Here is a 26,116-nt window from a genome sequence, read left to right as displayed (position 1 = left end):
CAGGAGAGCTCAAAGCCAGGAGTAACCCCTGAGCATCACCTGGTGTGACCCAAAAAGAAAAGAAAAACACAGATCATCCTTCCTTCCTTCCTTCCTTCCTTCCTTCCTTCCTTCCTTCCTTCCTTCCTTCCTTCCTCCCTCCCTCCCTCCCTTCCTCCTCCCTCCCTCCCTCCCTCCCTTCCTCCCTCCCTCCCTCCCTTTCTCCCTTCCTCCCTCCCTCCCTTCCTCCCTCCCTTCCTTCCTCCCTTCCTCCCTTCCTTCCTTCCTTCCTTCCTCCCTTTCTTCCTTCCTTCCTCCCTCCCTCCCTTCCTCCCTTCCTTCCTTCCTTCCTTCCTTCCTTCCTTCCTTCCTTCCTTCCTTCCTTCCTTCCTTCTTTCCTTCCTTCCTTCCTTCCTCCCTCCCTCCCTCCCCCCTCCCTCCCTTCCTTCCTCCCTTCCTCCACCTCCCTCCCTCCCTCCCTTCCTCCCTCCCTCCCTTTTTCCCTCCCTCCCTCCCTCCCTCCCTTCCTTCCTTCCTTCCTTCCTTCCTTCCTTCCTTCCTTCCTTCCTTCCTTCCTTCCTTCCTTCCTCCCTTCCTCCTTGCCTCCCTTCCTCCCTCCCTCCCTTTCTCCCTTCCTTCCTTCCTTCCTTCCTTCCTTCCTTCCTTCCTCCCTTCCTCCTTGCCTCCCTTCCTCCCTCCCTCCCTTTCTCCCTTCCTTCCTTCCTTCCTTCCTTCCTTCCTTCCTTCCTTCCTCCCTCCCTCCCTCCCTCCCTTCCTCCCTCCCTCCCTTCCTCCCTCCCTCCCTTCCTCCCTTCCTCCCTCCCTCCCTTCCTCCCTCCCTCCCTTCCTCCCTCCCTCCCTTCCTCCCTTCCTCCCTCCCTCCCTTCCTCCCTCCCTCCCTTCCTCCCTCCCTTCCTCCCTCCCTCCTCCCTCCCTTCCTCCCTTCCTTCCTCCCTTCCTCCCTCCCTTCCTCCCTCCCTCCCTCCCTTCCTTCCTCCCTTCCTCCCTCCCTTCCTTCCTTCCTTCCTTCCTTCCTTCCTTCCTTCCTTCCTTCCTTCCTTCCTTCCTTCCTTCCTTCCTTCCTGCCACTTTCCACCGTGGGGAAATTCCAGAGTGTTGGGGCAGGGATCGAGGGCGCAGGAGGGAAGAAAGATGGGTTCCTTCACCCACCCCGTTTTTCAGAGTCTATCAGAATGCCACTCGCCCTTCCTTGCCTGGGGCGGTTGGTGCCTTCTGTGCTGAGCGGCCCAGCGTGTGCCCGGTGGCAACTCCCTCCCCCCACAGGCCTGACCCGCTGTGTCTCCCCGTCTCCATCCGTCACCCCTACAGGGAAGATAATTACGCGTGTGGTACCCGGGTCTCCACTGTTTGGTTACGAGGTGAAAAACTCCCTGATACTCTTTAATAAACGCAGCCGCGAGCACATTATGAAATGTAATTAAATGCCTCCGCCATCTCCTCTGCCTTTACGGACGGGGAAATTGAATCGAGGCCTTCAGTGGGGCTGGGATAAAATCGCCGGGGAGGGGCTTGGGGATGGCAGCGGGGCTTCCGGGGTCTGTCCGAGTGCCACTGTCCAACACATTGGGTCTGGGGGAAGTGGGGCGGCCTCAGGGGCTCCCAGCTCGGCCCTCGCCCGCCAGACATGAGGTGGGTGATGGAGTATGGAAGGAAGAGCTGGAGGAAATCAGTGTGTGTCATCTCGTGAAATCCGGAACGTCCCTGCAGTGTAACCTTGTTGAAAAAGAAATTCTTGGACTGGAGCAATAGCACAGCAGGGAGGGCGTTTGCCTTGCACGCAGCCGACCCGGGTTCGATTCCCAGCATCCCATAGGGTCCCCTGAGCACCGCCAGGAGTAATTCCTGAGTGCAGAGCCAGGTGTAACCCCTGTGCATCGCCGGGTGTGGTCCAAAGAGCAAGGCTGGACCCAGGAGGGGTGGGCTACGTATTTGCCCCCTCCCCCACCTGCCCAGGTCCCAGCTGACCCTCGGGGGCTGCCCGGTGCCCTCTAGGTGGCCAGGCAGGCTGTCCCTGTCCCCGCTTGCCCCAGCCCTGACTGGTGGCCCCGGCTGACCTGCCCACGTCTCCGCCTTCTTGCCTTCATCGCTGACCGGTGGGGGTGGCAGGGGAGGGCTGGCTTCTCTTTCCCTCTGCCCTCCAGAGTTGGGGGGCGTCACCAGGATTCAGGGGTCCAGCCTTCTCCACCCGGACCAGGGCCAAAAGGAACACAGACTTGGCCTGAGCACTGGCAGGACCCTCTGTGGGGAAGGACCTCGGAGACAGGGGGGACAGCACATTCCCACCCCCCGCCCCCACTGGGGGGCTCGGGTTGCTTATTGTCTCAGGAGCCCCGCCCTGCCAGCAGCCTGGTGGGACTTAGAGGGGAAAATAGTCCTCCCGGCCACCAGGACCCCGATTCACCATTGCCCGTGTGCCTGGGGCAGTCCTGTCCGTCCTGTCTCAGTAAAACAGGAGGGAAAGGGGGGGGGGCGTGGGGGAAGGGAGTGGGGGAGGAGAAATCCTCCCTGATGGTGAGCCACGGAAATGAGTCCGGGGTGTGGGCCCGTGTCTTTTCTAGAGAGCCCAGGCAGCTGTTTTTTTTATTGTTGTTGTTATTGTTATTATTATTATTATTTTACTTTTAATTTTTTTATTTTGATGAATCATTGTGAGATATATAGTTACAGACATACAAATTTTCGTGATTATGTTTCAATCAAATAATGTTCGAGTACCCATCCCTGCACCATTCTCCACCCCCAGTGTTCCCGGTTGTCCCCCCCCGCCACCCCCCACCCCTCCCCACCCCCTGCCTCTGTGGCAGGCACATTCTCTCTTACTCTCTCTCTCTCCTTTGGGGTGTTACGGTTTGCAACATAGGCACTAAGCGGCCATCGTGTTTGGTCCATAGTCTACTTTCAGCGCACATCTCCCATCCCGAGCGAGCCCTCCGACCATCATTTCCTTAGTGGTCTCTTTTCCATCCCAGCTGCCTTTTCCCCCAGCACAGGAGACGGGCTTCCAAGCCATGGGGCCACCCTCCTGGCCTTTATCTCTACTATCCTTAGGTGTTATTCTCCTATTACATTACTTTGTATTCCACAAATGGGTGCAGTCCTTCTATGTCTGTCCCTCTCTTTCTGGCTCATTCCACTTAGCACGATACTCTCCATGTTGATCCACTTACATGCAGATTTCATGGTTTCATCTTTTCTCACAGCTGCATAGTATTCCATTGTGTAGATGTACCAAAGTTTCTTTAACCCGTAGTCTGTTCTCGGGTACTTGGTTTGTTTCCAGATTCTGGCTATTGTAATTAGGGCTCCAGGTGACTGTTCGTTGGGGCTCACTGTCCCTCTCCCAACCTCACTGCTGCCTGTGGGGGCTGCGTGTAAGTGGGTGACAGCTGTGTCTGGGCCAGCCCCACCGTGCAGGCAAACAGTGGCAGAGGGCTGGATTTGGCTCTGTTTCCGCACCCCTGCCCTGCAGAGTGCCAGTGACAGTGCCAGTGACAGGGAGGCTAGCTGGGGCGCTTGGCCGAAACCGCTCCAGTTAGAGCCTCATAGCCCTGCGCCCCCCGACATTCCTCCCAGGGAGAAACCCCCCGACCCCCGCCAGGCTCCAGAGAGAATTACGGGGACAGTTGGGTCATTACGATGCCCACAGACCCAGTGACGTCCATAGACCCGGTTCTGCCCCTTGCGAATCCCCCCGGGGCAGATGGGGGGCCTGGAGGTGTGGCCCACTCGGAAGTGAGAGCTTCCTGGACCCACAGGCAGGTCCCCGCTGGCCTTGCTGCCGGCTGGGGCCCAGGGGCATGTGGGTGGGACAGGCATGGGGTAGGAACAGGTACCTCTATTTTTTTTTTTTTTTTTTTGCTTTTCAGGTCACACCCGGCGATGTTCAGGGGTTACTCCTGGCTCTGCACTCAGGAATGACTCCTGGCGGTGCTCAGGGGACCCTATGGGATGCCGGGGATCCAACCCGGGTCAGTCGTGTGCAAGGCAAACGCCCTCCCCGCTGGACTATCGCTCCAGCCCCAGGGTCCCTCTGCTTTCATCCCTTCTAGCCGGGGCGCTGCATCGCCTCAGCTGAGGGAGCTGTCCGCCAGCTCCCCTGGGGGACCCCTTCCCGTCAAGTGCACAGACGGAGACTTCTCGACCCCGCCCCCTGGCACCCCTACCGTGCACTCTGGGGACCTGGCCCGTACGTGGCAGCCAGCCTCACCCTCGCCCACCCACGCCCCATGGGTGGGAAGGGCCCCTGAATGGTGGAGTTTGATCTTGGGAAGCGAGGCCCCGTTGTTCTCATCGGAGACAATTAACGTCCACAGACACTTGGCCTTGAAGCCTCGTCAGCCGTCACCTTCAGCGCGCGCACGTTAATGAAAATCCCTTTTCGATCCAATCTATTTAAATTGGCTCTTTAAAGCCAGTGTAACCGCCGGAGCAGCCCCGGTCAAGGACTTCGAGAAATCAGTAGGAACTGAGCTGGCGACCGACCCCCGGGGCCCCCCGAGGAAAAGTTTCACGGTCTAAGTTAGACGGTTTCCGAGTGCCGGGTGCCTCTCTGCAGCTGTGACTTGGTCTCCCGAGGCTCAGCTTGGCTGGGGCTTGGGGTGGCCTGGCCCGAGACCAGACGGGGGTGCGAGGAGCACGGAAGCGGGGGTCCGGCCTTGCGGTACGGGCCCAGGGAACATCCTCGGCCTCCCTCGCTGTGGTCTGCTCGCAGAGGCCCTGCTCCCTGTCTCCATGGAAACACGGGAGGCGAGGAAGCTGCTCTCGCACCAGCGGCTGTCGGACGGAGTCTCTGCACCTCCTCTCCCCCGTGGGGAGCCCATGGCCGAGACAGCAGGGTGGGCGTTAGGGCGCCGGCCTGGCACGCCGCCGAGCCCGGGCCCGTCCCTGGTACCATGTGGGCCCCCAGGTGCATCTCAGCAGACACAACGCTGGAGGTCTCCAGGAACGACCGGGGTAACGTCAGTGGTCCCTGGCGTCATAGGGGCCTGAGAAGCACCACGTACTCAGCCCTTGTGAGCCAAGCACCACCGGGCCCCGCCGGTATCACTTGGGAGATCCGGAAAACAAGAAATCATCCTTCCCACAGAAACGCTCAGCACAGCCAAGAGGTGGAAATAGGCTTTCGTTTTCTCGGAAGTGGGGCCCAACCTTGGAGCCCAGCGAAGGCTCGTATGCTCAGGGGACCGAGTGTGTGGCTCTCAGCACTCCAGGGGGACCGACGCGAGGGGGTGTCTGAGCTAAACCGGGACTCGGCTCCAAGCCGTTGTATCCCCACTTGGGGGGGGTGTAGTGGCCGGGGTGGAGGTCCTAGGATGGGCGCTCCCCAGGCTTGCTTCCTCTGCCTTTCCCAGCCAGTCTGCTGCAGACGGTCAGTTCTAGTCTCAGCCTCTGCATTCCCACCTGTGAAGTGGGCCCGCAGTGCGACCCCGTCCCAGCGTGAGCCGGCTGGGAGTACACTGCAGCGGGTGGACGCCTTCTTGGCCTCCTGGTGGGTAAAGCAAGGGCTGATGGCAGGGGCTGAGCCGACGCCAGGGGCGGCGTCGCCAGCAGCGTTGGGTCTCAGAGAGCCGATGCCACCGTGAGGCTTATTTCAGCAAGAGTGCCAGGCCCGGACAGACCCCTGCAGGCCCACCAGCAAGTGCAGCAGGATTTTTTTTTTTCTTACTCATCAGTACTTCTTCTCCTCCGCCCGGTTGTGTGTGTGTATGTGTGTGTGTGTGTGTCCGTTCTTTGTGGGCCATGCCGGGGACTCACACAGGCGAGGCTGCGTGCGACCATCTCTGGCTCCGTCACTGTCCCTGCTGTCAGCTTCCCCATCACCTCCCTTCCAGGTGTTTGTTGTTTTTTTTTCCCCTTTCCCGTGTGGTCCTGTCCTTGGGGAACTGGACTTCTCGTTCCCTCGGCCAGCGGCAGATTTGCCTGTGAAAAGCTGTCCGCAGTGAGAATTGCTTTCCTGGACCCCACGGTGGTGTTCCAGTGGGGGGCTCCGGATTTAGCTTTTCTGCGTAGGGAGAGCAGATGTGGGGGGCCCTGCAGAAGGCAGCAGGAAGCAGCCTTCTCCCCCCACCCACCCCACCCCACCCCTCCCCACCCCCTCCTCCCTTTCCCTCAGCTGGCAGCGAAAGAATCTCAGGATGAAACGTCTTGTTATTCTCCTCCAGGACGGAAGGCACCGGGCCCCTGCAGAACCCTGCCTCCGTGTCTGCATGAGTTGTTATCAGAAAATTAGAGCAGAATAGAAGCTTTTGTTCTGCAATGGAGACATCTTAATAGGCGCTTTGATTGTTAAGCAGAAGTTTCTGTATCCGTTTAATTGCTGTAAATGTTGTTTGCCTTCTCTGTTATGATAAGGCCTGGATTTTTCATAGATTACCACCTCCCCCCCCCCCCCCCCCCCCGCACCGCCTCCCCCTCCCCCCATCACCACCGCTCCATTCCTTCCCTTGGAACAGTTTCCTTTTGCTTTAAGACCTGCCTGGGCAAGTTTAATGAAATCCAAACAAAAAATGAAAAGAGAGGTTCTCAGAGTTCAGGCCTCACGCCCACGAACGGGGGCGTCGGGTTATTATTGCCGAGCACCGGGGAAGGAGCGTCGTTGCGGTCATGGATACGTTTCAGCCCTCTCAGCCCCGTTCTGGGAAATCAGTCCAAAGCACCCAACTTAATTACTTAGACTTTTTTTTTTTTTTGAGAAGTCGCCCTAATGGAGAATAACAGTAAGTAGGAGAGGATCTAACAGTGAGATATGCTTATAAAAAAAAAAAAAAAAAGGAGGGTTTGGTCCCGGCCGGCTTAAGCTTCAGAAGCTGTGAGTCGGCTGGGGGTTGGGGGCAGCCCAAGAAGTGAAGACCCTGGGCTAGAGCCATAGCACAGTGGGGAGGGCGTTTGCCTTGCACTTGGCCGACCCGGGTTCGATTCCCAGTATCCCATAGGGTCCCCCGAGCACCGCCAGGGGTAATTCCTGAGTGCAGAGCCAGGAGTGACCCCTGAGCATCACCAGGTGTGACTCATAAAGAAAAAAAAAAAGTGAAGACCCTCCAGCTCAGAGATTCTCAGCCTGGACACTGCCAGCACTCGGGGCTGATTCTTCCTGGGGTGCAGGGTCCTGGGTGGGCCCGTGTGTCGAAGGGCACTGATCCTCTTAGATTTCTCTCTGTTGCGTGACACCAGCTAAACAACCCCAACTGTCCCCCATGGTGCCCAGGGCTGGCGAGAACACGGGCATGGGCACTGCTGGGAGGTTCGGGACAATGCACGTCGTTCTGGAGGTTCTGCTGGTGTGTCCGGCTGTGTGACCTTTAGCAGGTCACTGCACCTCTCTGAGTTCCCTTGGTCAACAGGAGCACTGGCTAGAGGGTTCAGTTCCGGGCATAAACTGACACAGTGACCGACGCCCCCGGAGTGGGGGGTTGGGCGTTTCCAGTCTGATGCCCTCGGGCTCGGGGACAGTGTCCTGAGTCCGCGGTCCCTGACCCTGTGCCGGGGGGTCGTGCAGAGAGCGGGTGAGGCCCCTGGCCTTGCAGGAGTGGCCGCGGCCCTGTGTGCGGGCAGCCCCCTGCTCTGCGCCAGGGCAGACGGCGCAGACCCGTCTCCTGCTCCTCCCTGCTGTGCCTCACCCCTGCCCAGCAGGAGATGACGCCCACAGCACTCGGATGGCCCCAGAGGAGGGCTGGGGGCACCAGGCCTCCCCCTGCCCCGTCCCGGAGAAAAGCAGCGTCAGGGGGCTTGCAGGTGCCCCCCAAATCAGACTCTGTGTTCTGCGATCTCTCTCCTCCCTCTCTCTCCTTCTATCACTCTCCCTCTCCCTCTCTCCCTCCCTCTCTCCCTCTCTCCCTCTCTCTCCCTCTCCCTCCCTCTCCCTCTCCCTCTCTCCCTCTCTCTCCCTCTCTCCCTCTCTCTCCCTTGGTCTCCCTCTCTCTCCCAGTCTCTCTCCCTCTCTCCCTTCCTCTCTGTCTCTCTCCCTCCCTCTCTCCTTCTATCTCTCTCTCCCTCTCTCCCTCTCTCTTTCCCTCTATGTCTCTCCCTCCCTCTCTCCCTCTCCCTCCTTCATCCTCTCTCCCTCTCCCTCTCTCTCTCCCCCTCCCTCTGTCTCTCTCTATTCCAGTCTCTCTCCCTCTCTTCCTTCCTCTCTTTCCTTCTCTCTCTACTTCTCTTTCCCTCTCTGTCTCCCTCCCTCGTGTCTCCCTCTCTCTCCCTCTATCTCTCTCCCTCTCTCCCTCTCTCCCTCCCTTTCCCCCCCTCTTCGTTCCTTCTTTCCCCCCATGGAACACACCTCCCTTCCCCGTGATCCAACAGAACTCAGCCAAGCTGCACGGGAGCGGTGACTGTGACGCCCGGCGAGGCTGCGCCTTCGCGTCCAGGCTGCGGCGGGCCGTGCCGCGTCTCCCCGCTCCTGCCCCGCCCTCCCCGGCCCACAGCGCCGCCCTCAGAGGCCTGTTCTTTCCCGCCGGGGTCTCCGGACTACTTGCCACTTGTCCTTTCCCCTGCGCGTTGCCGGCAAGGCTGGCCTTAGGGTTTCTGAGTGAGACTCCGAAAGCACCCGGCCCCAGCAAGAGCCCGCCTGAGAGGTTGGGGGGACTCCCCTCCCCCCCTTCATTCCCCGACGTCACCCCCAGCCCGTCTGCTGGAGGAAGGCCCATCCTGACGGGTCCCCAGCTGGGTCATGGTCTGTCCCCCCCCAACCACCCCACCCCAGGCTCATGCTTTCTTTTGGCTCTTAGAAAATGAAAATCAAGGGGCTGGAGCAATAGCACAGCGGGGAGGGCGTTTGCCTTGCACGCGGCCAACCCGGGTTCGATTCCCAGCATCCCATAGGGTCCGCTGAGCACCGCCAGGAGTAAGTCCTGAGTGCAGAGCCAGGAGGAACCCCTGAGCATCGCTGGGTGTGAACACCCCCCTCAAAAAAAAAAAAAAGAACTGGGAGCCAAGGCTGTGGGCCCGATGACCACCCGTCTGTAATGCCCTGGCAGAAACTCCGCCAGCTGCTGTTCCTCGCTGCCCCCCAGCCCCCAGCCCGAGGGCTCTCTCTGCCCTTGGAGACCGGGAAAGTGATCAGTGCTCCCAAAATAAGGGTGCCAGCTTGGCGAGGGCAGTTCTGGGGTTCCCGCAAACAGCTTTCAGGTGGCCGCGGCAGAGCCATTAGCCAGAAGTGCGGGGCGAAGGGGCCGCGGGTGACCGTCCCGGGCAGTTGAGACCAGCCCAGCTGCCCGGCGAGGAGGCGCGTGCCACGGCAGGACAGTGGCTCTGGGAAATGAGGCGTGCTCGTCCGCGCTGAGAGCTGGGCCGGCTCCGGCCATCTGGCAGGAGAGCTGAGAGCTGGCTGGGGGCTCAGCCACTCGCCGCCGCTCCCGGCCCGCAGAGGTGTCTCGGGCAGCCTGCCTGCTGCGGTTCACACCCCCTCGGGGCCTGTGAGACCTGCGAGGAAGAGGAGGAGGAGGAGGAGGCGTGCTTGGCGGGTGAGGAGGGGGCTGGTGCCCCAGGGCTGCGGGAGGGTGCTAGAACTCAGTTGTGGGCAGAAGAAGGGTGCAGGCCGCAGGGATGCGGCAGGGGAACAAAGGGCAAAAGGGAACAGCGACAAGGCTGACGTCTGTGTGATTTATGGGCTGTTCCTCACGCCCAGTGTCTCCTCACCAAGCTAGTCATGTCTCCATCCATCCCTCCACCCCACCATCCATCCAGTCTTCCATTCATCTCTCTAGCCAGACACATACCTACCCGCCCGTTCCTCCACCCATCCGTCCACATCCATCTACCCACCCATCCATCTAACCACCCACCCACCCATCCATCCACCTGTCCACCTATCCATCCATCTATCCATCCACCCACCCACCCATCCATCTGTCTATCCATCCATCCACCCATCCATCCATCTCTCCATCCACCCACCCATCCACCCATCCATCCATTCATCTCTCCATCCACCCACCCATCCACTCATCCATCTACGCAAACAGCATCCACCCACCCATCCATCCGTCCATCCATCCATCCATCCATCCATCCACCCATCCATTCATCTCTCCATCCACCCATCCATCTACACACACATCATCCACCCACCCACCCACCCATCCATCCATCCATCCATCCATCCATCCATCCATCCATCCATCCACCCATTCATCCATCCATGCACCTGTCGATCCACTCATCTGTTTATCCATCCATCCACTCACCCACCCACCCACCTACCCATAAATCTACCCCTCTCCCCACCTTTCATCTATCTCTTCCTCTACCACTAATCCATCCATTTCTTCTCACTCACCCAGGTTTTGATGCTACATGATTGGATATACTTTAAACAGTTACTGTTATTCACAAAGTGAATTCTTTTTCACGTGGAACTTGATTTTTAAAACAAATATATCTGGGGCTGGAGAGAGAGGATTTGTGTCCCTTGCACGTGGCTGACCCTAGTTCAGATCCCCAGCACTGCAAAGGGTGCCTTGAGCATCTGTCAGTTGTGGGCACAGAATAGCCAGAAATGGCCCCTGAGTACTGCCAGGTTTGGCAGCCCCCACCCCCACCCCCAAAATAAATCAATAAAAAACAAATTCATTCGTTAAAAATAAATGTAAACCCTAAAAGTCAACTTAAAGTAGTAAGCAAAAAAATAAATGTAAACCCCAGAAGTCAACTTAAAATCTGTCACTGTCACCCTGTTGCTCATCGATTTGTTTGAGCGGGCACCAGTAACGTCTCTCATTGAGAGACTTATTGTTACTGTTTTTGGCATATCCAATACGCATGGGTAGCTTGCCAGGCTCTGCCGAGTGGGCTCGATACTCTCGGTAGCTTGCCGGGCTCCCCGAGAGGGGCAGAGGAATCGAACCCGGGTCAGCCGCGTGAAAGGCGAATGCCCAACCGTTGTGCTGTCGCTCCAGCCCAACTTCAAATAGTAAGCAAATAATTTTCTGGTGTCCATGGGGGCGGGGTGGGTTGCAACAGAACCAAGGAAAGTGGCAGCCCCAGTGCTGGCTCTCTGGCTTCTGTCCCAGTAGAACCCCAGCGTGTGGGCACGTGCGAGGCCCTCGGGCCCGGATTCATAGCAGCTGTGCAGCATGTTGGTCTCTGGCCTCTGCCCAGGCCTCAGTTTCCTTGTCCTTGAGGTGGGGATGCTGACCGCCCCGCTCCTGGGCCAAGGCCTACAAGTCCCTTTGCAGGTGCCTGACACACACAGACCTCTGTAAATGCAAGTGGGCACCACACAATCCTTCCCTCGGCTGCCCCCTTCCAGGGCCTCCCAGATGCCCTGCCCAGGTGACTCGCAGGCTGAAAATTGGAGACGGTGGTGGAGGGAAGGTGACAGTGGTGGTGGGACTGGGCTGGAATATTGAATGCCTGTGACAGATCACCATGAACAACTTTGTAAGCCACAGTGTTCATATAAAGTGTGTGTGTGTGTGTGTGTGTGTGTGTGTGTGTGTGTGTGTGTGTAGGGGAGTGGATTTACATCTATTGGCCTTACCTAGTCCGTGTAAACTCCAAAATATATTAACACAGGATTGCTTTTCAAAGTTTTCTTAGGGGCCGGATCGATAGTGCAGCGTGCAGGGCATTTGCCTTGCCCGTGACCAACCCTGGTTTGATCCCGGCCTCCCTGATGGTCCCCTGAGCACCACCAGGAGTAATTCCTGAGCACAGAGACAGGAGTAAGCCCTGAGCACTGCCGGGTGTGACCCAGAAAAACAAACCAAAAAAACCTGTTGTTCATGACGGGAGGCGTGATTATTAACCATAACGGGATCCAAGTATAAAATAAAATTTAATGTCGTGGGCCTTAGATTCCGGCATTGAAGATGTACACATGTAAATGAGCAGAGGCATTTCATCCTATGGTATTAAATGGTTTTAATTTCTCCTATTTATGTAAGTCAGAATCATCGAGTAATCATAAATGGACTTTTACTGATTTATTTCCTGATCATCCAGTTTGCTATTTCTTAAAGTTTTGTCGGAATTAAAAAAAGAAAAAGAAGGGGCTGGAGTGATAGCACAGCGGGGAGGGCATTTGCCTTGCACGTGGCCGACCCGGGTTCGATTCCCAGCATCCCATATGGTCCCCTGAGCACCGCCAGGGGTAATTCCTGAGTGCAGAGCCAGGAGTAACCCCTGTGCATCGCCGGGTGGGACCCAAAAAGCAAAAAAAAAAAAAAAAAAGAAAAAGAAAAAGAAGAAGAAGAAGGTGCCCCGGCTGGAGCAGGGTCCGAGTGGCCCAGCCTCATGGTGAGGTCCGGCCATCCTGCCCGAGGGCCGCCCTCTGCTGCCCAGCCGCCTCCCTCCCTGGCTAACCGACCCCCGTCTTCTCCCCGCAGACACGCTGTCCGTGCCCCGCTGGTCCCCGCAGATCCCTCGCAGAGACCTCGGCAACTCCATCAAGCACAGGTAGGCCCCCCCGCCCCGCGCTGGCCCTCGGTGCCATGGTGGGGCCTGACCTGGCCCCTCTGAGGGACCCTAGTGCCCGTCAGGTTAGCTCGGAATATGCCCGCAAGCCGGGACTCCGCAGCCAGGCGGGCCTGAGCCCCAGCTCACAGACCTCTGCCGCCTGCAGGAAGCGACTCGCCCTCTCTGGGAATCGTGTTCCCACATAGGTCGGACAAGGCAAGAGAAGTGCCAGGCTGCACTTGGCAGAGAACCATTGCCCGGGAAACACCACCCTGCTTACGTACGTCCGGGGCCCGGATGCAGTTCAAGGGGGAGTGCCCAGGCCAGCCGATGCAGAGCCCTGGATTTGATGGGTCCCTGGCACCACTTGGCACCCGGGGCACCTCTGGCCCTTGAGTAACCACCAGGCCGAGCCCAGAGCATTGAGCATCCCAGGAGGAGTGGCCCTACGCCCCCCGAGGTTCTGTAGGTGGGGTCTGCTGAAAAAGGTCGGATGGTTACAACAAACGCTTCCCACCCAAAGTTGGTCACCATACGGAGGGGTGCGCCGTCGGAGCAGGGGTGGGGGGCGTCTCTGCAGGCTGGGACAGTTCCCAGCTGCCCCCCTCCGTCCCCCCGCCCCCCCCCTCAGGGCAGTGGGGCTGGCAGCGTGGGACGGAGCCTCGGGCAGGAATGGCAGCTCGTCAAACAGCCTTGGAGAGGAAGATGGTGACAGGTCATTTGTTCAGGCCCGAATGTGAGGTGGACGCGAAGGCAAGCGAGAGATGTGCTAGACGCAGCCGGGGCCCGGCAGCGAGACTCGCAGAGGGAAGCTCTGCAGAGGGAGGGGGTCTCTCCCTGCTCGCCCCCTCCCCTCCACACCTTCCAGCACCCCTCGGCTCCCCACTCCCGCCCTCCGGGGGGGCCGCTCCTTAAGGGTGGTCCTGCCTCGGGGCTGGGGCAGTATAGTACAGTGGGCAGGCACTTGCCTTGTACGCCCGCCGACCCGGGTCCACTCCCCGGCATCCCATACGACCCCCCAGCCCCACCAAGAGTGACCTCCGAGTACAGAGCCAGGAGTAAGCCCTGAGCATGGCCGGGTAGCCCCCCCCCTCAGTAACCCCCTCCCCCGCTCATTTTGTTTTTTTGGGGGTCACACCCGGAAATGTACAGGGGTCACTCCTGGCTCTGCACTCAGGAATTACCCCTGGCGGTGCTCAGGGGACCCTATGGGATGCTGGGATTCGAACCCAGGTCGGCCGCGTGCAAGGCAAACGCCCTACCCGCTGTGCTATCGCTCCAGCCCCTCATTTTGTCTTTAAGAGTGGCCGTGGCGCTGCTTCAGTGGGCTGGTGCCATCCTTGCTCAGAGTGCCCCTGGGCAGGAGGCTCTCCGTGTCTTCCCCTCTGCGAGGTGGCCCTGCCCCCCGTCTTCCCCACCTGCTGGTGCACCGGGGGGTGGGGTGGGCAGGCGGGGTAGGGGGGCACTGGCGGGCAGAACAGGGAGTCTCGGTCTCACCCCCTGTTCCTCCCCGGCCCCAGAAGGACAGACTCGTCCTGGCCTTGGGGAGGGAGTGAGGGGGGAGACAGAGCACAGGGCTCCCGTCCCCGGCTCTCAGGGGCACAGCACGGAGGGCCCCGCCCCCACCGGTCTGGTCCTGATGGGCCCAACACCACGGTCGCCCAAGCCACAGGGCGTCCTCGGGCCCCCCAAAACCAGCCTTCCGGGTGGCCGCGTATTCCTGGGCGTGGCCCCCAGGGGCCCCGAGGACCACTTGGGAGACACCACGGGCAGGGCCTGGGCAGAGGGAGCCGGGGCCCGAGAGTGGGGGAGGGAACAGGCCCGGACCGGACACTCACGCGGGCTGCGGGGCCCGCCCTGGACCAAGGGCTGAAGCCCGCTGCCCACTCCGCAGCGATGCACGATCCCGCCCAGGGGACTGGCCCCGCTGCAGGGTGCCCACGGGCTGACCCGCCCCACTGCAGAGCCGAGAGGGCGGCTCCCCTGGCCACAGGAGGGTCCATGAGGGCGGAACCCCGCCCTTGGCTCCCGCTGCCTGGCCTGGGAACGGCCCAACTCGGACCGGGTGGCCCCCAGAGCTTGCCCCTCCCCTCCGATCCCTGGGTCCCCACTGTCCGAGGTCACTGCCCGCTCTCCCGGCGGCCCTCTGAGGCAGCGGAGATGAGAGACAGAGCCTGCTGGGGAGGCCGGGAAAAGTCATGCACGAAAATGATCTCTGCTTTGGGAAGCTTCAGTGCCTTCTTCCCGGGACCTGTGGGGGTGTGGGCGGGTGGGAGAGCACCCTGGGGGGCGGCAGGGGTCTCTCAGGGGTTGGCCAGAGATGCTCCCCACCAGTCTGAGGTTTGCAGCCGGCAAGGCTTGGACCACTGAGAAGGGACAGCGGGAAGGACGTGGGGACTCTCCTCTGCTCCCAAGGCTTGGAGGCATCTCAGCTTGTGTGTGTGTATGTGTGTGTGTGTGTGTGTGTGTGTGTGTGTGTGTGTGTGTGTGTAGGGGCAGGCCTGGAGCTTTCCAGGGGCTCTGACGAGCAGTCAAGGACCCTGCTGGACTCCAGGCACTTGCTCGTGACTCTGAGGAGAGCAGTGGCCCCGGGCGTCTGTCCCGGCACTAACCGGTCAGTCTCGGCCACCAGGCAGTGAGCCGAGGGGCTGCCCTGAGGGTCTGGGTCAGAGCCCAGCCCGGCCCGACACCCTGTCCCCTGTCCCTGCCTGCCCACGGCCCGGGCGGGGCGGGAGGGGGAGCAGCACTAAAGCTGTGACATCCCCCCCACCCCATCTCCACGTCCTGCTTGGACCCGCCTGAGGCAGACGCACACCCTCAGCGGCTGCAGGCTCATGGCCGGGGGGGCCCCAGCGCACCCCCTTTCCACAGCCCCTCCTCCAGGGCCTCGAGTGTCCCTTCTCTCTGCCCCCAGGTTCTCCACCAAGTACTGGATGGCGCAGACGTGCACCGTCTGCGGGAAGGGGATGCTCTTCGGCCTCAAGTGCAAGAACTGCAAGTAAGTGGCTGTCCCTGAAGGACCCCCCTGCACACCCCCCACCCCTCCCCTCTTCCCCCCCTCCCCCCCCCGCCCCGTTCTCCAGTCCAGGCTGTGCTCCGAGGCTCCGAGATCATCCCGGGGTTCTGGTTTCCTGATTCCCAGGAGGCTGGCGCCTCTCTCTTGGGGGCTCAGGGCCCGGCTGCGGGTGGGCACGGGAACCAGAGCATTGCAGAGCGGGGGTCCCTTCAGAGCCGGAGAAGGCTCTGAAGTCGGGTCATGGGGTGAGAGGGACATGGCCGGGACTCGGCTTAATCTTCAAGTCCCAAACGGCAGAACTCCGAGGCCGCCTTGGCGCCTGGAACCCTCTGTTGGGAAGCCGGGGCCCTGCAGGGGCAGGAGGGGACGGGGGACGGGCTGGGCTGCAGCAGACAGGGTGGGCCCCCAGCACCATGCCGGACTGCCTTGGTGGGCAGGACTCAGTTTCCCTCTGTGTCAGCGTCAGCCCCGGGGAACCACGTCTCATCATCACACACCCCGCCTCTCCCAGCCTTTCCCGTGGCAGTGGCTCCTGGCCCCTCCAGAACACGCGTGTCGTGGTGGCATTGCGCCATGCCCCCCCCCTCCCCGGCGCCCCGGGTCGTACAACCCTTAGGATGCGACGGAGCCGCGGACACAGTCTGTCTGCCAGGGTAGCCGAGTCCCTGCATGCCCGGGGGACTTCGGCATGGCACGCTGGACTCGGGGACTGGCTCTGAGCACTGTCACCGGGGGGCAGTTTGGACTCGCTCTTCCAGAAATACAGGCCCATGGCGCTTGCCTCGGCCCAGACAGGCTGGCCGGCCGTTTGTCTGTCTCACCCGGGGAGGCCTGCATGTCGGAGAGGCTGCCAGGGGGAGCCGAGGCCAGAGAGGCCGGGGTCTCGGGAGGCTGAGCGTGGGCGCAGATGGGGAAACAGAGGGGACACGCCGGAGACGGGGGCGTCAGCTCCTGAGAGAGGAGAGCGGGAAGTGGTCCCGCTGGGCCAGACCGTCTCTCCAGAGGCTGCTTGGGATGGAGAAGGGCCGAGTGAGAGACGGGGTCGGGACGAGCTGGGGGCCGGGCGGGCGGCTAGTCCTGGAACGCTGAGGAAAGAGCGTGGGGTCAAGGCCAGCCGTGCCGTCTCTGTGCTCCGAAATCCTCCTCTCCTGAAGGGGAGGGCTTGGGGCTGCCTTCAAGGCAACGAGTTTTCTTTAAACATAAATACATAAATAACTTGAGAGCAGAGCCGGGGAGATACTTCAGTGGACGGGACATGGGCCTTGTGTGCGGGAGGGTCCCGGGTTGGATCCCCCGCGCTGCCTAAGGTTCCCTGAGCCCTGCCAGTGATGACCCCCCGAGCACAGAGCCAGGAGTCAGCCCTGAGCACCGCAGTAGGAAGGGGGAAATAAAACCTCACCTTGCCAGATTGTGAAAACAACAACAGAGAGAGGGAGAGAGGGTGAAGGAGGGAGAGGGAGAGAGAGGGAGATGGAGGGAGAAGGAGGGGAAGAGAGAGAGGGAGAGAGGGGAGATGGAGGGAGAAGGAGGGGAAGAGAGAGAGAAGGGGAGGGAAAGAGGGAGAGAGAGGAGAGAGAGAGAGGGGGGAAGAAGGAGGGAGGGAGAGGGAGGGAAAGGGAGAGAGGGTGAACGAGGGAGAGAGAGAGGGAGAGAGAGAAGAGGAGGGAGAGAGGGGAGATGGAGGGAGAAGGAGGGGAAGAGAGAGAAGGGGAGGGAAAGAGGGAGAGAGAGGAGAGAGAGAGGGGGGAAGAAGGAGGGAGGGAGAGGGAGGGAAAGGGAGAGAGGGTGAACGAGGGAGAGAGAGGGAGAGAGAAGAGGAGGGAGAGAGGGGAGATGGAGGGAGGAGGGGAAGAGAGAGAAGGGGAGGGAAAGAGGGAGAGAGAGGAGAGAGGGGGGAAGAGGGAGGGAGGGAGAGGGTGAAGGAGGGAGAGAGAGGGAGAGAGAGAAGAGGAGGGAGAGAGGAGAGATGGAGGGAGAAGGAGGGGGAGAGAGAAGGGGAAGGAAAGAGAGAGGGAGAGGAAGAGGGAGGGAGAGGGAGAGAGAGGGAGGGAGAGGGAGAGAGGGTGAAGGAGGGAGAGAGAGGGAGAGAGAGAAGAGGAGGGAGAGAGGGGAGATGGAGGGAGAAGGAGGGGAAGAGAGAGAAGGGGAGGGAAAGAGGGAGAGAGAGGGAGAGGGAGAGAGAGAGAGGGAGAGGGAGAGAGGGAGAGAGGGTGAAGGAGGGAGAGGGAGAGAGAGAAGAGGAGGGAGAGAGGGGAGATGGAGGGAGAAGGAGGGGAAGAGAGAGAGAAGGGGAGGAAAAGAGGGAGAGAGGAGAGAAAGGGAGAGGGAGAGGAGAGAGGGAGAGGGAGAGGAAGAGAGAGAGGGAGAGAGAGAAGAGGAGGGAGAGAGGGGAGATGGAGGGAGAAGAAGGGGAAGAGAGGGAGAAGGGGAGGGAGAGAGGGAGAGAGAGAGAGGGAGAGGGAGAGAGGGAGAGAGGGTGAAGGAGGGAGAGGGAGAGAGAGAAGAGGAGGGAGAGAGGGGAGATGGAGGGAGAAGAAGGGGAAGAGAGAGAGAAGGGGAGGGAAAGAGGGAGAGAGAGGGAGAGGGAGAGGAAGAGAGAGAGGAGAGGGGGAGAGAGGGAGAGACAGAGGGAGATGGAAAGGGAGAGGGGGTATTAAGTGCTCAGCCTCGTACCCGCCTCATGGGAACCTCAGAAATAGAAGCAAACACTCTTCCTGACTTTGTGGATTGGTTTAGGGGTCCCCCCAGCAGCCCGGAAGCTGGGCTGCTTCTGAATGTCGAACCCCCTTCCCTCCTCGCTTCGGTTCAGTGCCCACTTCCTCCGGAATCCTCATCAGCCGCCTTGTTGGCGCTCTGAATAGCGAGATTAATGAACTAATGGGGACGCGCTCCGAGAGCAATCTGCAGCTCTCTCCGCGGACGCCTTCCCATCCCCGCGGAGGCTTCTGAGCTCAGAGAGGGGATCAGCGTGTGCAGCGGCCGGAGGGGCTCCGGCAGCCACGGGGTGATGGGTGATGGCTTTCCCCGCACCCCAGCCCGGGCACCTCCCGCGTCCCGCCCAGGGCCCCCGCCTGCAGCCTTTGCAAACCTCTCTTCCGTGTCTGCATTTCTTGCAGGAAAGCAAAGCGGTGACCTGCTCTCTTAGAGAGAGAGAGACAGAGACAGGCAGAGACAGAGGGAGAGACACAGAGAGACACAGAGAGAGACAGAGACAGAGGGAGAGACAGAGACACAGAGAGAGAGACAGAGACAGACAGAGACAGAGGGAGAGACACAGAGAGATACAGAGAGAGACACAGAGAGACAGAGACAGAGGGAGAGACACAGAGAGACAGAGACAGAGACGGAGGGAGAGACAGAGAGAGACAGAGACAGAGACAGACAGAGACAGAGGGAGAGACAGAGAGATACAGAGAGATACAGTGACAGACAGAGACAGATGGAAAGACAGAGAGAGACAGAGACAGAGGGAGAGACAGAGAGAGACACAGAGAGAGAGACAGAGACAGAGAGACAGAGGGAAAGACAGAGAGAGACACAGAGAGAGAGAGAGAATAGGAAGGAAGGTGTTTGTTTGGCACAGCCTGGCTGGTCTCTCCAGCCCGGGAGAAGTTCCTTTTGACTTGCCTGTTCGATCCCCGGCCCCCCAGAAGGTCCCCCAAGCCCCCCGCCCCAGGAGGGACCTCTGAGCTCAGGAGCCGGGCGCAAGCCCTTGAGCACCACCAGGTGTGGCCCCTAAACAAAAAACAAGCAAACCCAAACCAAAGCAAAAAAAAAAAAAAAAAAGTCCCCCGGCGGGACCTGCTTCCAGAGAGGGTGACACGGGCGAGGCCCGGGGAGCCGGGGAGGACCGAGGGCACGGCCCGGCTGCTCCGCTCACATCCCGGCTGTGTGTTGGCTGGAAGGTCGCTGAGCCTCTCTGATGCCCGCCGAGGCTGACACCTTCCCCGACGGCAGTGACAGGACGGGTGAGGGGCCTGGTGGGGGACACGAGTGAGTCAAGGTTTCTGCCAGCTCCTGTCTGTGCCAAAGGCCCATCCATAGTCGGACAGAGCTGAAGGCCTGCAAAGTTGAGGTATTTAACCAGAAACATCTCAGACAGCGCCATAGAGTCCCTGTGGGGCCGGGGGTGGGGTGGGGTGGGGGGTTGGCCCTCCCCCACATCCCTGTTCCCCCCTACCCCGTTTCCTGAACAAACAGCACCTCTAGGACGCCCATTTCCGGGCTACAGGGGGGGGGCAGCTTCAGACCCTGAGAAACGGGGTGTCCAGTGCTCTGTGTGCCCGGGACGTCGCCTGAGTCACTCGGAGCAGCCCAGACCCCGCGGGACCCAGGCTGGAGGCGGCAGCGTGCGGGAAGGACCCACGGTCCTGCCCCCGGAAAAGCCAACACGGACCTGTGAGGAGCCGGGCTCAGCCACACACGGTTCCCGGTGTCGCCCAGGGCTACATCGAGGCCTTTTGGTGTTTTTTTTTTAAATCATGGTTTATACGCACATTAATCTGTGTGCTTTAGCCAGGCCAAGTCCCTGCGCCCGGAGCCCCGGGACCCCCTCACCCATCAAGGCTCTGAGCTCGTGGTGCTCTTCCCGCTGTCCCGCAGACTGGACCTGTCCCCTGTGACTCGGCCCACGTGGGCCTGGCTCTTCCCGGGCTTTCCCCGTGTGCCGGCGTCCCGGGGCCTGTACCCATGTGCTCCCCTCCCGGCCCCTGTCCCCGTGTCAGACTGCAGTTGAAGCGACAGCGTCCTGGCTCCGTGAGCCGGGCCCCCTCCTCCTCGGGGCAGGGGTCCTTGGCCGCCATCCGAGTGAGCTGCTGCGGGGTGTGGGGGGGGCGCCCCCCAGGGACAGCTCCCTCTCCCCCCAACCGCTGGCGGTCGGTAGATCGGTCGCAGCTGCGGAGAAGTTCCGGGAAGCTACAGGAGCGGGCGCCGCAGACAGGATACTGGCAGCATGTAATTAGCAGCGTGAGCACCAGCTTGAAGCCCGAACCTCACGTTGGCCATGAATAGAAACGCTTCAGCTTTCCCCCCTAATCAGAGCGGGAGCTGCTCACCTGGCTATAAGCGAAAACCGGAGTCCCATCACAGTTGCGGGCGAGCGCTGCCCAGACTTTCTACCAGAGGGTGAGCTGGGGGCTGTTGAGGATGACGGTGGTGGTGGTGGCATTCGTGATACCCACATGCCAGGGACTTACCGCCCGCCCTCGGCTGAAGACTGGGCATGCACCATCTCATTTAATTCTCGAAACGGCTCGGGGAAGGCCGACTGTGTTCGTAACCCCATTTTACAGATGAGGAAATGGAGGCCGTTGGGAATCAATGAATAGCTCACGTGGGGGAAGGGCGGGTGGGAGCAGGGCATGGCCAAGGGTCCGTCTGATGATCCCAGTGCTGACCCTCCCCTGTGGTGCTGGCAGGTCTGTTAGGAAGCCCGAGCTCCCACCCCAAGGGTCCTCCGTCCACCACGGCCCCCAAGCCAGGTTCCAGGGAGTCCAGTTGCATCTGGTCCTAGTTTAGCCCACCCTCTGCCAGGGTGGGGAAGAGAAGGGACCCAGGAGGAGACTGCAAGCAGGGACTGTCTTCACAAGCAACAGGGGGTGCTTGGGAAAGAAACAAATCATTTTGTGGGGCCTGAGCGATGATAGCACAGCGGGGAAGACGTTTGCCTTGCACGCGGCCGACCCAGGTTCGATCCCCGGCATCCCAGAGGGTCCCCCGAGCACCGCCAGGGGTAATTCCTGAGTGCAGAGCCAGGAGGAACCCTGAGCCCCGAGTGTGGCCAAAAATAATCTTTTTTCATGACAGGGTTTGATCAGGACTAACTGCATGTCTGTCCCCAGAGCTCTTGGTGTGTTTTTGTTGTTTTTTTTGTTGTTGTTGGTTTAGTCTTTCCTTTTCCTTTTTCCTCCCTCCTCCCCACCTCTCAGCCCCTGCCCAGAATTTGCATTGCACCAGCTATGGGGGGGGGTCAGGCACCCCACAGCAGGGGCGGGGAGGGGGGCTTTGGAGACGGAGCAGCACCCGACTGGCTTGGGGCTGTCTCCCCTGGCGGCTGCACCTCTGCGGGAGAAAGAGCCTCGTAAGCAACTTCTCTCCTGAGCACTGGAGCTTATCTTATCACTGGGAGTTAACGAACAAGTCGAGCACCCGTTCAGGGAGCGTTGGGAGGGAGGCAGCCCTTTCCGGTCCGGGTGGGGGCTTAGGGGTGCCTCCTAGGTGCTACCTTGTGGGTGGGGACCCTGAAGATTCTTCCTGGGGTCTTCACAGCAAGCATGCGGGGCAGGAACTGTGCTCAGCTCTCAGGCGGAGGTGGCCCCTGGTGGGTGGTGTCCCCCGAGTCAGGCTCGAGCCCCCAGCCCACGCTTGGCAAGACTTCTGGAATGTTCTGGGAGATGTTCGGGATCTGAAACCATGGTGCCCGCGGGGGATGGAGATGGCTGAGTGGCCCATAGGGACAGACCTTGTGGGTGTGCCCAGCTTCCTTTAATAATCCCGGGGTGCTCGTTGGAGCCCCCCAGGGCCTTCAGAGCTGGCTCGGCAGTGGTCCGAAGGTGGGTGCTGTGGGAGGCGGTGCCCCTTCCCACATGGCACCTCACTCTCTCCTTCCCCTGGGGCTTGCTGGGGGGGTTGGAGTGGGGAAAGGAGATGAGACCTTTCTGGAAGCTTCCAGGCTTGAGTGGAACCTTCTGGTGTCAGGGACGCCCCAGCCCGGGGCTTCCACCCAGCAGCCGGATCTTTCCCAAGGCCCAGGAGATTCCGTGGCTCCTGGTGCCTCTGGAACCAAACAGACCCTCGGGAACCCCTTGGGTCTGCTTGGGTCCGCCACTTCCCTCCCTACAACTTCAGCTTCCCTGGCCTTTGATGCTGGATCTGGGGCAAGTCTCCAGGCTGGTGGACCCCCCCCCATGCCAACTCTGGAAGTGGCATCAGCAGGATTTGCTGCCGTTGGCACCGGCCGTCTCAGTCACCCCAGACCCAGTCACACTGCAGACCCGCGGTTCCCTTTCCCCCGCCCACCGTCCGGTCTCTCGGTGAGCTGCCGTCTCCTGTGGAAGATTCCAGATGGCCTCAGTTTCCCAGTTTAGCCATCATCTGCCATTAGTTTGTTGACTCTAACAGCCCTTTGGGTTCCCAACCACATTGTTTAAAACAGAACAGGATGTGAATAGAGAAGCGTGCCTTGCCCCGAGGAACACGGCAAGTTGGAACCGAGGGATGTTTCACTGGCAGGGTAAGCAGGCTTGCTTCCTGCAGAGAGCGCAGCGGTCCAGCTCGGGCCGGCGGAGAGAGAGAGGGGGGTGGCCCCAGAGATTGACCCCCAGGAAGGTCAGTTGAGGGGGGACCGGTCCTTTCAAGGATCTGCGTCATTCCATGCCACACGTCCCTCCCCAGCTTCCCCCTGCACTTCCTGCCCCCCAATCTCGCTTTCCTGCAGCAAGGCAGAATGCAGGACCTTGGGAGGTCATTAAAGACCCCCAAAAAACAAACCCTGCACACCCAGCCCCAAACGTCTGTCCACTGGAGCAGTTTCTCAACCTGTTTCCATTGTGGCCCCCCTCGACCTCGTTCCCACCCTGTGGACCCCCCCATCCTACTGATGGCCCCCCTGGCCTCATGCCGTGCCCCCCATTTGATGCAATTGGAATACCCTGGGGCCCGTGGGGGGCTTACAGCCCTTAGTTGAGGAGCACTGCTTCCCTGGACCACTCTTGGGGTCCCGGTGCACCCCACATGCTCCCGGAGTGCTGGCTAGAGACAGATTCCCGCTTGGTCAGCTTCAGCCTCTGACTCGTCAGAGCTGGGTGGAGCCCCCACCCTCCCACCCGGAGCTGGCATTTCTGACGAGTTCCCAGAGCGTGTTGACCCTGCGTGTGAGGGGACCCCACCTTGAGAACCGCTGAGCTAGGCTAGTTGTGGGGAGACCCCATGGAGTGTGTGTGTCGGGGCCTGCAGACGGGCCCTCGTGCCGGAGCGGAGGGGTGGGGGGGAGTAGCTTTATTTAGCACAGGAGATCTCAGAGCGGCCGGGGGTGGGGGGCCTCGTTGAAACCCACTGGTGGCCAGAGGCTGGTGGACATGAAGATGGCCCTGGAATCCTAAGGGAACAGAGTAACCTCTGCCACGGTGTGTGTGGGGACCACTGATCCCGGTTTGTAGGTGAACAAGTCAGACTCAGTTCCTCTCTCTGTCAAATGGGGATGCTAGTAGGTGACATGGGACAATAAAGCAAACCAGCCACCACCAGGTCCTAGCAGTTGGGAGTTTGGATCATTCCTTTGAAGTCAGGGCAAACTCCCACCTGAGCTTTATCTCAAAGGAAGATGTTTTAACTCTGAATTTTTTTTTTGCTTTTTTTTTTTTTTGGCCACACCTAGCAATGCACAGGGGTTACTCTACTCCTGGCTCTGCACTCAGGAATCACTCCTGGTGGGGCTCGGGGTACCATATGGGATGCCGGGGATTGAACCCGGGTCGGCCGTATGCAAGGCAAACGCTCTACCCGCTGTGCAACTGCTCCAGCCCCAACTCTGAATTCTTCAACTTAATACTTCTCAAGCTCAACTCGTTTCATCTGAAGGGGAAGACTTGTCTGGCCTTCTCTGAGAGCCTGAGCCCTTCGGGAAGTGGGGACCACTGATCCTGGTTTGTAGGTGGACAAGTCAGACTCAGTTCCTCTCTCTGCCAAATGGGGATGCTAGCAATATTCGCTTGGGGATGTTAGACATGTCCAACTGCACGGTGTATGTGGCGTGTGTGGAGAAGGTCCAGGAAATGAGGCTAAGGGCAGATGGAAGATGGTTATTAGGATTGGTGGGTGGTGATGAAGAGAAATACAGCTGGATAGGAAAGCGCATCTACACACCTGGGCACCCTTGGCGAAACCGTTCATGCCCACTCCTGGCCACAGGTGAGCTGGCTGGTGGGAGCCAAGCAGTGTCCTCTCCGAAGCTCATTTCCTGGGTGCCAAGGGTATACAGTAGCTGCTGCAGCTGAGCTCACACGTTGGTTCCCACGGACCACAGAGCTTTCTGACCTCCCGGAGCCTCTTTCCTCCCACCACTTCTGTCTGTCTACTCATTCATCCATCTGCTCTTGCATCCATCCCTCCACCCATCATTCTCATCTGCTCTCACCCTTCACCTTACCCTCCCATCTATCCACCTGTCCAACCGACATTCATCCATCCACCTGCCTCTCCATCCATCCATCCATGCCTTCATCCATCCATTGATCCCTTCCACCCTCCCTCCATCCATCCATTTGTCTGCCTGTTCATCTGTCCAGCCACCCACTCATCCTTCTATCCATCCATCCATCTATGCATCAGTCCATTCACTCACCCACCCACCCATCTATCCATCCATCCATCCATCCACCTGCCCATTCATCTGTCCATCCATCTATGATTCATTCATCTATCCATTTGTCCATCCATCCATCTACCTGTCCATCCATTCATCATCCACTATCTCTCCCACTCTCCCTCCCTTCCTCCATCCATCTGCCTGTTCATCTATCCATCCGCCCATCATCCATCTATCCATCCATCATCTATGCATAAACCCACCCACTCAACCACCCACCCATCTATCTATTCATCCACCCACTCACCTGCCCATTCACCTGTCCATCTATCTATTGATGCATCTATCCATCCATCCATCTATCCATCCATCCATTCATCTATCTATCCATCCATCCACCCACCCATCCATCCATCCATTCACCCACTCATCCATCCATCCATCCATCCATCCATCCATCCATCCATCCATCCATCCACCCATCCACCCACCCATCCATCCATCTTCCTGCCAATTTGTCTATCCATCCATTCATCCATCCACCCACCCATCCATCCATCTATCCATCTACTCATCTTTTCTTCTTTTCCTCGCAGGTTAAAGTGCCACAACAAATGCACCAAAGAAGCCCCGCCCTGCCACCTGCTCATCATCCACAGAGGAGGTAAGTATCCAACACTCGCTGCCCCGGGCCCAGCAGGGGCCTCCCCAGGCCATCTGAGGTGGCTGTCCCACCCAGGCGGTCCTGGATGCTCCTTCCCCCAATCCTTGCCTATCCCCCTTCTTTCCCTTGGACACTTTTCCTCCGGACACCCCCAGGCCCTTTCCCTCTTCCTTATCCCTATCCTGGTGTCTTGGACACGTCTGCACCGAGATAGACTCATCACCCCTTCTCAAAATCTCCTTTTCCATACCGTCCTTCTCCTAATTCCCACTCCCCTCCCCCAGCCCCCTTGCCCCCCACCTCCAGCCATGGGCACAGAAGTGCGTGTCCTTCCATCGTGTCCTGCCCACTGGGCCCGTGGCAGGTGGCTGTGAAGTCGGGGGGTCTTGGGGATCTCTGGGAAGTCATTACCAACCTTCCACCATGCAAAAAGCAAAGACAGGGGCTGGAGCGATAGCATAGTGGGTAGGGCGTTTGCCTTGCACGCGGCCGACCCGGGTTCAAATCCCAGCATCCCATATGGTCCCCTGAACACTGCCAGGAGTAATTCCTGAGTGCAGAGCCAGGAGTAACCCCTGTGCATCGCCAGGTGTGACCCAAACACCAAAAAAAAAAAAAAAGCAAAGACAGTATCGCTGGAAGGAGAAACTCATGGGGGTGGAGGGACTCCATGAGGGGATATTGCCCGTGAGGCTCCATAGTGACCCTGGGCCTCGTTGTGTGGGCTGCTTGCCCCCAGCTC

General features: G+C 59.7%; 1 protein-coding gene across 5 annotated transcripts in view; it reads left to right on the top strand.

Moving 5' to 3' along the window:
* The window catches only part of KSR2 (kinase suppressor of ras 2), a 358,678-nt gene that overhangs the window by 257,195 nt on the left and 75,367 nt on the right, over window positions 1-26,116 (top strand). For all 5 annotated transcript variants that reach the window (XM_055147006.1, XM_055147008.1, XM_055147005.1 and 2 more), the window contains 3 exons: window positions 12,321-12,390; window positions 15,305-15,388; window positions 25,307-25,374. In XM_055147006.1, coding sequence (XP_055002981.1) covers window positions 12,321-12,390; window positions 15,305-15,388; window positions 25,307-25,374 — 222 coding nt within the window. The remainder of the gene's footprint in view (window positions 1-12,320; window positions 12,391-15,304; window positions 15,389-25,306; window positions 25,375-26,116) is intronic.

This window comes from Sorex araneus, chromosome 9, assembly GCF_027595985.1.
Source record: "Sorex araneus isolate mSorAra2 chromosome 9, mSorAra2.pri, whole genome shotgun sequence".
NCBI lineage: Eukaryota > Metazoa > Chordata > Mammalia > Eulipotyphla > Soricidae > Sorex > Sorex araneus.
Note: the sequence above shows the minus strand (reverse complement) of the source record. Positions and strands in the feature narration are given on the sequence as shown.